The sequence below is a fragment of the Leuciscus leuciscus genome, assembly GCF_965113295.1.
Source record: "Leuciscus leuciscus genome assembly, chromosome: 7".
Taxonomy (NCBI): domain Eukaryota; kingdom Metazoa; phylum Chordata; class Actinopteri; order Cypriniformes; family Leuciscidae; genus Leuciscus; species Leuciscus leuciscus.
This window is the reverse complement of record NC_138731.1, coordinates 45,991,180-46,003,862: the sequence shown is the minus strand read 5'-3', so window position 1 is coordinate 46,003,862 and position 12,683 is coordinate 45,991,180. Positions and strand designations below refer to the sequence as shown.

Here is a 12,683-nt window from a genome sequence, read left to right as displayed (position 1 = left end):
ATCAATTTTACATCAATCTTATTTTTCCAACTTTATATATGGAGCTGTACGGTAACACCTTTTGTGTTTTTGCAACCATAAACAGTATTTCTTAACGTGCACATATATATATATACTTATAGGGGTTGTAAAATGTATTATTAATTTGTTAATCTTGTGTTTGCTTCTCTAAAATGTCAGGTTTACCTACAGTCACCAAACTCGGTTCATATATTGTTCTCATCGAGCAGGACAACTTTCTAATTTACAGTCATTAGCTCCGATATTTTGGTTTGAATGTGTGTTTTTTGACAATTTCAGGCACTATATTTTAATACACACCCATATATATATATTCACCATTTATATAGTGTCCAACTGCACATTCAAATGTTTATTTGCATACAGTATGCATACTTTAAATTCCAGAAACAGTATGAGTATTATGCTAGTATGCTATTCTCTCTCTCTCTCTCTCTCTCTCTCTCACACACACACACACACATCTTTTTGCATGCTCCAAGTCTCCTCCCAATATGCAAATGACCCTTTTGTTGTTTGTTATGCAATAGCAAAATATTTTTTGAGCTGTGCAGCTGTTTGTATATAAAAGCATCGCTCATTTGGACTGAAGGCACGATTGGTCATTGATACATGTTATGTGTTTGATATGAGTTCATGATAATATTTAGAATCTCTAGTAAGTTTTCATATCTGTGAACATGTTTTAAATTGTGTTATTTGAGCTTTAATCATGTGATGGGATGAGTAAATGTCAGTGTATCTGTGAGGATGAAGTATGTCTGTGTTCATACTCTCTGACTGTATCTATAAACCACTGGATCACTGAATATTCCATGTATTGATCGGCGTTTGTGTCATACAGTGAGATAAACACATTCTCCTGTCGTTTACTCTGGCAGGAGACGATACAGCATAAGCAAACTGTGTGTGTGTGTGTGTGTGTGTGTGTGTGTGTGTGTGTGTGTGTGTGTGTGTGTGTGTGTGTGTGTGTGTGTGTGTGTGTGTGTGTGTGTGTGTGTGTGTGTGTGTGTGTGTGTGTGTGTGATGGAAAAGCAGGCCACTGCTCGTCATGCTGTGCTTCATGGCCCTGGGCTTGTGTCATGCCACATGACTGGATGGCTTCATGTTAAATATTCATTTCACAGGAAAAAATAATCATGTTATTTTTATCAGACTGAGCTTATTCTGAAAGCTCTTTGAGGTTTTACTTCCACACATTTTATGAGGTGAAAGTGTCAAGGAGAGATGAAAATGTGAGTGGAAAGATTATTAGCTCAGTAAGGATGAATGAGTGGCTGATAAATAAAGCAGAACACCATATTACAGTGCTTTGACCATGTGTAAGGTGTTATAGAGCCCTGAAGCGTCTGAAGTAATGAAAGGGGACGATGACGGAAACACAAAGACTGGCACAGAAATTAAAAAAATTACTCATATTTAACACACCGCACTACGACGCTTCACTAACACGTAACACACACTCAATACGTTACACACTGCACTGCGATGCTTCACTAACGCGTAACACACACTTAATACGTTACACACTGCACTGCGACGCTTCACTAACGCGTAACACACACACTCAATACGTTACACACTGCACTGCGACGCTTCACTAACACATAACACACTCAATACGTTACACACTGCACTGCGACGCTTCACTAACATGTAACACACACTCAATACGTTACACACTGCACTGCGACGCTTCACTAACACGTAACACGCTCAATACGACCACTTAACTAACATGTAACACACACTCAATACGTAACATTCCGCACTGTGACGCTTCTCTAACACGTAACACACACTCAATACGACCGCTTCACTAACATGTAACACACACTCAATACGTAACACACTGCACTGCGACGCTTCACTAACATGTAACACACACTCAATACGTAACACACTGCACTGCGACGCTTCACTAACGCGTAACACACACTCAATACGACCGCTTCACTAACATGTAACACACACTCAATACATTACACACCGCACTGTGACGCTTCTCTAACACGTAACACACACTCAATACGACCGCTTCACTAACATGTAACACACACTCAATACGTAACACACTGCACTGCGACGCTTCACTAACATGTAACACACACTCAATACGTAACACACTGCACTGCGACACTTAACTAACGCGTAACACACACTCAATACGACCGCTTCACTAACATGTAACACACACTCAATACGTTACACACTGCACTGCAACGCTTCACTAAAATGTAACACACACTCAATACGTAACACACCTCAATACAATATTTCACTAACACGTAACACACACTCAATACGTAACACACTCAATACGATGCTTCACTAACACGTAACACACTCTCAATACGATGCTTCACTAACACGTAACACACACTCAGTATGTTACACACTGCACTGTGACGCTTCACTAACATGTAACACACATTTAATATGTAACACACTGCACTGTGACGCTTCACTAACGCGTAACACACACTCAATACGTAACACACTGCACTGCGACCCTTCACTAACGTGTAACACACACTCAATACGTTACACACTGCACTGTGACGCTTCACTAAAATGTAACACACACTCAATACATAACACACCTCAATACAATATTTCACTAACACGTAACACACACTCAATACGTAACACACTCAATACGATGCTTCACTAACACGTAACACACACTCAATACGTTACACACTGCACTGCAACGCTTCACTAACGCGTAACACACACTCAATACGTTACACACTGCACTGTGACGCTTCACTAACATGTAACACACATTTAATACGTAACACACCGCACTGTGACGCTTCACTAACACGTAACACACTCAATACGATGCTTCACTAACACGTAACACACACTCAATACGTAACACACTCAATACGATGCTTCACTAACACGTAACACACACTCAATACGTTACACACTGCACTGCAACGCTTCACTAACGCGTAACACACACTCAATACGTTACACACTGCACTGTGACGCTTCACTAACATGTAACACACATTTAATACGTAACACACCGCACTGTGACGCTTCACTAACACGTAACACACTCAATACGTAACACACGCTCAATACGATGCTTCACTAACACGTAACACACACTCAATACGTTACACACTGCACTGTGATGCTTCACTAACACGTAACACACACTCAATACGTTACACACTGCACTGCGACGCTTCACTAACACGTAACACACTCAATACGTTACACACTGCACTGTGACTAGGGTTGGGTATTGGTTGGGTTTTATCCGATACCAGTACCTACTCTGTATTTTTTAAACCGTTCCGGTGCTTAAACGGTTCTTGAACCGGTACTTAAGAAAATGAAAGCACACACACTTTATAAAAAAAAAAAATACCTGTGTGTGTGTGTGTGTGTGTGTGCGCGCGCGCGTGTGTGTGTGTGTGTGTGTGTGTGTGTGTGTGTGTGTGTGTGTGTGTGTGTGTGTGTGTGTCCAAACTGGACACAATATTAACTTCAATCTTTAGAGATTTTCTGATTTCTGATTAAATGAAAAATTGCGCCGTTTAATAGGCTACTGATGTAGCGTAAAACACTTAAGTTAAGATCAAAATTTTGTCTTCTCATATTATGACTTTTACTTTAGAACAGAGAAATATCTGACACTGAGCAGAAATATTTAACACACACAGTATAGCCTCATATAAATATACTTGATATACTTGATACTTGATATGCAAGATTTGCAGTTGGCATTAAAATACTAGACTTCCATGTCCACCACGACACTGGCAGCTGAACTTGAACTTTAGTCAAGCGTGTCAGAGGTTTTGGGTTCTAATCCGCATTCGTAAATTTTTTTTCTTTCTTTTTTTTTCAAAACCGATTATGCTCATCAGTGGTTGTATATCAAGCAGGGAGACGCATTTCGTGATTTCACCAGAACGAATAGAGAGTCTCCGCAACGTATTGAAGCGCGCGTCAGAGTGAAGGCGAGCCAAAAAAGAAAACACTGTATCAGCGCCACTGATCGCAGCGGCAACGAGCACTTTGATCACTTGATTTAAAAAACACATTTCCATGCTAGATCGTCTCTTATTTAACAAACGAACTAAATGAATGCTCTGCTGGTTAACTGGAGATGTTTTATTATTGGAACATTCGTGCCGCGAGATGTTTTATAGGGTGCGGTAAAAAAAGTCAGGCACCGAAATCAGGCACCGAAAGTTTCGTTCTTATTCGGTCTCGTTATTACCGTTTACGTCGGAACCGGTTTCCTATTGCAACCGGGTTTCGGTACCCATTGTAGCAAAACCCCAGCCAGACAATGGTGAAGCGTACTGATATTTCAAAAAGCCTTTATTTTCTTACACCTTTTTCTTCTTGAAACACCGTAAGAGCTACAGGACAGATAAATAACATAAAATTAGCTCTTACGAACCCAAACATAAGCCGAAGGCCACATTAAACAATATATTATATATATATAACAATATATAACAACATTACAAATAGCCATTTATAAAAACCCTTTTATGACGTTACCTCAGTCAGTATTAACAATGCTGAAAAGCTTATGTTAACATAACTTCACATGACATAAGCGATACACATTTAAACACTTCTTCAAGTCGAATAAATTAACCTACATATTAATGCACATAAACATTAAACAAACCAAACACACCTTGTTCCCGTTCCAGCTAGGTGCTTAATTATCCCCTCCTTTTCTTTAGAACTTTTCGATTTCAGAGTGTTTTTAGAGCGACATGAGATTTTTCCCCTTTTCTTCCGTGTGTGCGTCTCACTAACCAGTCCCACCTTTCTAGATGCGAAATTAACGTTCCACTATGGAGGCGGAAATAAAGGACTCATTACATTAACAGAGGAGACTAATAAATAAAACTCAGGAGTAATTACCTTATTTACTCTCTTCTGAGAGTTAGTTACACCCATCCCTAACTGTGACGCTTCACTAACATGTAACACACACTCAATACGTAACACACCGCACTGTGACGCTTCACTAACACGTAACACACGCTCAATACGATGCTTCACTAACACGTAACACACTCAATACGTTACACACTGCACTGCGATGCTTCACTAACACGTAACACACACTAAATACGTTACACACTGCACTGCGACGCTTCACTAACACGTAACACTCAATACGTTACACACTGCACTGTGACGCTTCACTAACATGTAACACACACTCAATACGTAACACACCGCACTGTGACGCTTCACTAACACATAACACACGCTCAATACGATGCTTCACTAACACGTAACACACACTCAATACGATGCTTCACTAACACACGCTCAATACGATGCTTCACTAACACGTAACACACACTCAATACATAACACACACTCAATACGATGCTTCACTAACATGTAACACACACTCAATACGTAACACACACTCAATACGACCACTTCACTGACATGTAACACACTCAATACGTAACACACCTCACTACGACGCTTCACTAACACGTAACACACACTCAATACGACCGCTTCACTGACACGTAACACACACTCAATACGTAACACACCTCAATACGACCGCTTCACTAACATGCAAAACACACTAACACGTAACACACACACACACACACACACACACACACACACACACACACACACACACACACACACACACACACTCAATACGTAACACAACTCAATATGATGCTTCACTAACACGTAACACACACTCAATACGACCGCTTCACTAACATGTAAAACACACTAACACGTAACACACACTCAATACGTAACACACCTCAATACGATGCTTCACTAACACGTAACACACACTCAATACGACCACTTCACTGACATGTAACACACTCAATACGTAACACACACCTCACTACGACGCTTCACTAACACGTAACACACACTCAATACGTAACACACGCTCAATACGACCGCTTCACTAACACGTAACACACACTCAATACGACCACTTCACTGACATGTAACACACTCAATACGTAACACACCTCACTACGACACTTCACTAACACGTAACACACACTCAATACGACCGCTTCACTAACACGTAACACACACTCAATACGTAACACACACTCAATATGATGCTTCACTAACACGTACGACGCTTCACTAACACGTAACACACACTCAATACGACCACTTCACTGACATGTAACACACTCAATACGTAACACACCTCACTACGACCGCTTCACTGACACGTAACACACACTCAATACGTAACACACCTCAATACGACCGCTTCACTAACATGCAAAACACACTAACACGTAACATACACACTCAATACGTAACACAACTCAATACGATGCTTCACTAACACGTAACACACACTCAATACGTAACACACGCTCAATACGACCGCTTCACTAACATGTAAAACACACTAACACGTAACACACACTCAATACGTAACACACCTCAATACGATGCTTCACTAACACGTAACAGACACTCAATACGACCACTTCACTAACACGTAACACACACTCAATACGTAACACACACTCAATATGATGCTTCACTAACACGTAACACACACTCAATACGTAACACACGCTCAATACGATGCTTCACTAACACGTAACACACACTCAATACGACCACTTCACTGACATGTAACACACTCAATACGTAACACACCTCACTACGATGCTTCACTAACACGTAACACACACTCAATACGACCACTTCACTGACATGTAACACACTCAATACGTAACACACCTCACTACGACCGCTTCACTGACACGTAACACACACTCAATACGTAACACACCTCAATACGACCGCTTCACTAACATGCAAAACACACTAACACGTAACCAGGGTTGGGGAGTAACGGAATACATGTAACGGCGTTATGTAATCAGGATACAAAAATCCAGTATCTGTAATCCGTTACAGTTACGTCAAAAAACGTAGTAATCAGATTATAGTTACATTTTGAAAAAAGGGGAAATACTTTCAGGATTACAATAGTTTCATTTAAAACTAAATAAATAAGTATTTTGGCATAATAACACTATATTAAGCGCTGCTTGATTATACAGTAGTTCCTGGTTCTGTTGCCAGTAATGACTCACGTGTGCCACCCGCTGGTGCATGCGCAAATAACAGCTTTCTACAATCTCCTTAGACGCAGATTGAACCACTGCTGCTAGTAGAAACGATGCTGCCTGGGGGTAAAATCGCTTTTAATTCATGGAAATTATGCTGCTATTTTGTAGAAATTAGGAGAGTAGCTTTTTTAGTACCCAAAATGTCCTTTCTTAATCTTTTCTCGCGTAACGGGATGTTCGCTGTCTAGGTAACGTAGGGGAACTCCCACTGCCAACGCCCCAAGTTCAGTCAGGCAAATTAAGAAAGATCACGGCTTTAGTCAACATGTTGGCCTATTTTAAAATAAACTAATATGTAGATTGTGTAAAAATGTTAAATGTTGTGTTTTTATTTTTTTGTAAAAAATTAGTTAAAAATAAAACAAAATAATCTGTAATACCATACATTAGCCACTAGATGTCTGTATAGCCCTTTACATAAATATATATTCAGGCCTGTGTGTATATTTTGCAAATATTGTATACTAGACCAAATTCTTAATAAATAAGTTTATTTATATTTTTTTAATAATATTTATTCTTGCTTGACTTTATTTATATACGTGACCTTGAAGTAATCCAAAAGTAATCAGTTACATTACTTTCATATTATAGTACTTGGATTACGTTACTGAATACTTTTTTTATGAAGTAATTTGTAACTGTAACGGAATACATTTTTAAAGTAACCCTCCCAAGCCTGCACGTAACATACACACTCAATATGTAACACAACTCAATACGATGCTTCACTAACACGTAACACACACTCAATACGTAACACACGCTCAATACGACCGCTTCACTAACATGTAAAACACACTAAAACGTAACACACACTCAATACGTAACACACCTCAATACGATGCTTCACTAACACGTAACACACACTCAATACGACCACTTCACTGACATGTAACACACTCAATACGTAACACACCTCACTACGACGCTTCACTAACACGTAACACACACTCAATACGTAACACACACTCAATACGACCACTTCACTGACATATAACACACTCAATACGTAACACACCTCACTACGACACTTCACTAACACGTAACACACACTCAATACGACCGCTTCACTAAATGATGTTTTATTAACAAAGTTCGGGAGGAACACGTTCTAATGATCAAACAATCAAGTCATTCCAACCAGCTGTCAGCAATCAGTAATCAACAGGTCCACTCAATCAGCATGATTAAAGGCCTATAAATACTCACAGTCGACTCACCCATTATCCTTGACAGTTTTCAGCATCCCTCCACCACCCCATCTCCTCACACTTACCTGGTTATCTTCCTAACCAAGAGATACGGGGGGAGTACTCTGGGTTCGGGCCCAATTTCCGAGCTCGGAGCCCTCCCCCCGGACAGCACGCCAAATACGCATAACTATTTATTCTCTGATCATTTGTAAGTGTGAACTCGTGAACACGTAACACACACTCAATACGTAACACACCTCAATACGACCGCTTCATTAACATGTAAAACACACTAACACGCGCTCAATATGACCGCTTCACTAACACGTAACACTCTCAAACTTGTCACTTTCATGTCATAATTTGTCAAACTTTAAATTTATGTAAAACATGATTTTTCATGCCATAATTTTCACTTTTTATGTTATAAATGTATCTTTTCATAATTTCACCTTTTTGTTACAATTTCAACTTTTTGTCGACTTTTATAGACTTTTTGTCAACGTTGACCTTTTATGTCATACATTTTTTTTAATGTCATAATGTTGACTTTTTATCACAAAACAATGTTGCCAAAATACATCAGAATTTTTGCTACCAAGTAAAAATAATAGTTCTAAACATTTTGTTATGTAACCTGATGAATGTTGCATGAGGATCTTTATTTGCTCAGCTGCTTGAGAGCTGTTCATACTCTTGCCTTACGTAATATCACTCTCCGCACTCCCAGAATGCCGCTGTTCTGCACGCGTTTAACTTCATAACTAATGGAAGACTTCATTTTCTTCACGCTTGAGGAATCCGCAGCATCATTGCTGAAGCCCTGCGGATGAAATCAGTGCATCGGCCTGCGTCTTCCCACATCCACAGCACACGTTTCTTATTTCATTAATGCATGTGCATTTATTTTCTCTTCAGTTCATATATTACATATACATATTGCATTTTGTATTATTGTAGACGATCCTTTCACTGGACTAGATGATATTCAGCTCTCGTCGCGGTGGCAGGACTGACTGAAAGGTCACATTATGCACATTTCATGCTTCATTACCGAATGCATATGGATAATGTTGCGGATTAAAACATTTAAATGAGTGAATTTTGCTTACATAATCAGACAACCACTGCGTCTCAAAACAACGAGGCCTTTACAGTGATTTTACCACAGTGAGCCGAGGGATTTTACCCCTGACCTATGGTAAAATCAGTGTAAAGCTCGGCCTCGAGTGCTTTTATAAAAGTGGCAACAGCAGTATGATAAGAGACCCCCAAATGTTCCATATAAATAGTAATATAATGATTAATATTAAATAATCATCCAAGTAATATTCTTTCTGCCAAAAGCAAAATGCAGCAATGGCACCAACTGGAAAACGTATTTGTTTGATTTAATTTGAATTGATCTGATATCAGTCAGGTTGTCCGGCCATATATGTATGGAGATTTACAGTATGTTGCACTTAATATTTTATGGTGTTATATTTGTAAATGTTTAACAGATTCTACCTTAAGAATTCTGATGGCATGAATGTTTTATTTTACCATTATTTGAAGTTTTATTTTTACTTTTAATTTATTAATATACTTATGTTGTTGATGTATGTATGTATGTATGTTTATTTATTTGTATTAATAGCACATAACACACACACAGACACACACACACACACACACACAGACAGACACACACACACACACACACACACACACACACACACACACACACACACACACACACAGACAGACACACACACACACACACACACACACACACACATACACTCTCACACACAGACACAAAAACATACTCACTCTTTCTCACACACACATTTACTCACACACACATTCTCATTCTCTCTCTTACACACACACACACACACACACACACACACACACACACACACACACGTCATGTTGATGTCCAATGAACATGAAGATGACAAAAGTATCAAATAGCAATAGTGTATTTATTAAATCAAACAAACTCTGGTCAAACCGAGGGACTTAACTACTCGAGGATAATGAACTCAGATACAGACAGGTGTGCTAATACATCAGATAATGACAAACATGGAACAAACTAAAAGCCTGTGAAAATGAAACTAAAACAAACTAAACTAAATATAATTGGATCATTACTGCAACATGTTTGGCAACAGTTCTTCTAATCCTAATTGATGGAGTGTGTAGCTTTTCATTTCTTAAATAACCCTGTAGGAAGAACATCATGGCCATATTCCAGGAGGAGTGTGTCAGGATTCATCAGCCTCGAACTGTGAGAGAATGTTTGAACACGAAGAATCATTTTCACACATGAATCGGCTCCTTAAATTCATTGAGAGTCTCATGAATATAATTAAATAAATAAAAATACATTGCACAATGTAGAATAACATTTATTAAACAGCACAATACATGGAATAAAGTGTTTTTGTGATGTCATTTCCGTCTAGAGCTGCATCAGTATTGGTGAAGATCCTGAGCTGTCAGTGATAAGTGTGTCTGTGAGAATGAGCTGAACGACTGAGGCCTGGAGAGGCTTCTCTCTGTAATCCAGCACAAGCTTTACCGGTGAGCAGAAGTGTTTCTGTCGGCGCGTCGCTCTGATATCGAACCGCTGCTGTTCTGATGCGTTTCTATTGCTGGCACTATCTGTCCTCTCTCTCTCTCTCTCACACACACACACACACACACACACACACACACACACACACACACACACACACACACACACACACACACACACACACACACACACACACACACTCACACACACACTCACACACACACACGCACGCACGCACACACACACACACACACACACACACACACACACGCACGCACACACACACACACACACACACACACACACACACACACACTGTTGTCTTCTGCTGAGCATCGATCCCTGTGGCTCACTGATGCACTGGCCCGTAATGTGATGGTGTTTCATTATTGAGCCTCTCTCTCTCTCTCTCTCTCTCTCTCTCTCTCTCTCACCGCCTCAGGGCTCGACACACACACACACACACACACACACACACACACCCAGACCGGGGGCAGACTGTGTGCAAGTAGTTAGTTGGTTGGTTTATCCAGGCCAGCTCAGATGTTGAGATTTTACCCGACTGCATTTCTCCGAGAGAAGCAGGGACACGAGGAGCCGGTCACCGGGAGGATTTGCTGAAAGCGTAAAGTATGCCGAAGGGACAGCCAAACAAACCCCAGCCCGCCGAACACCCGGAGCCCAGCGAAGAGCTCGGCGTCTTCACAGTCATCCAGTGAGTTTACTGACGTTCAGATGCTTTTTTGTGTTTAATGCATTGTGAATTTGACTATATTTCTTGCAGTTCCTCCTAGAAGGCTTCAGCAGTTTTAGAGAAATCTGAGCTCAAACATACGTCACATTTCATACACCATTTTTCACCATCCAGATTTTACATTCAATCAATTGGCGACTCAATAAAGCACCAAATAGCAAAAAAAAGTACATTAATATCACGGTAACAGTTTACAATAAGGTTCATACTTCAACTGCATTTATTAATCTTAGTTAATGTTAATTTCTACATTCACTAATACATTATTGAGCTCAAAAGTTGTATTTGTTAACATAGTAGTTAATGCACTAACAACTAACAAGATATTAAATGCTGTAAAAAAAGAAAGAAAAAAGATTGCTCATTGTTAGTTTTGGTAACACTTAATTTTAGTGTCCATGTTACATGTAGTTACTGTAACTATAAATTGTGCATAATTACTGTAAAAAAAAAAATCCGTTAAATTTATGGTAAAAAAATTGCAGCTGTGGTTGCCAGAAATTTACCGTAAAAATTACGGTAGGTTTTACAGACTTTACTTAAATTTACAGTAAAAAAAAAAACGTATTTCATTATCTGATATAATGTTAATTTTCCGATCTATTGAAGTGCCAATATCTGTTTTATACTATTGTAAAACACTGATAACCACCAATCACAGCGGAGATGGCAGTCACATGATCAACCAAAGCTCATCACAAGCAGCTTTTCCACAAGAGAGTTAATATTAATATAGAAGCTGTCATTCAGACAGTGTCACTCACACACACACACACTAAACACCATCATTCTAACACACATTACATTATAAAAATGCAATAAACATTAATTCAACAACATTAAAAGTAACATTAAACCCTAATGTACATCACTGATTAGAAAAACTAAGAAAAACTATGAAGAAACAGTTGTTTTAACAAAAATACATCAAATCTGAAGTGTCACGCGGGGAATTGTGGGAATGTCAATTTACGGTATTTTAC

The 12,683-nt window shown here is 39.3% G+C and overlaps 1 protein-coding gene across 5 annotated transcripts in view; it reads left to right on the top strand.

The window, feature by feature from the left end:
- Nucleotides 1–12,683, top strand: part of LOC309503266 (FERM and PDZ domain-containing protein 4-like) — a 95,688-nt gene that overhangs the window by 4,518 nt on the left and 78,487 nt on the right. For 2 of the 5 annotated variants that reach the window (XM_082175977.1, XM_082175978.1), the window contains exons 2-3: nt 10,834–10,951; nt 11,529–11,661. The exons of 1 other annotated variant lie outside the window; for it this stretch is intronic. In XM_082175977.1, coding sequence (XP_082032103.1) covers nt 11,579–11,661 — 83 coding nt within the window. In that variant the 5' untranslated portion in view covers nt 10,834–10,951; nt 11,529–11,578. Of the gene's footprint in view, nt 1–10,597; nt 10,952–11,528; nt 11,662–12,683 lie in introns of all 5 variants that reach the window. 2 more of the 5 variants (XM_082175976.1, XM_082175975.1) reach the window with 2 other exon arrangements.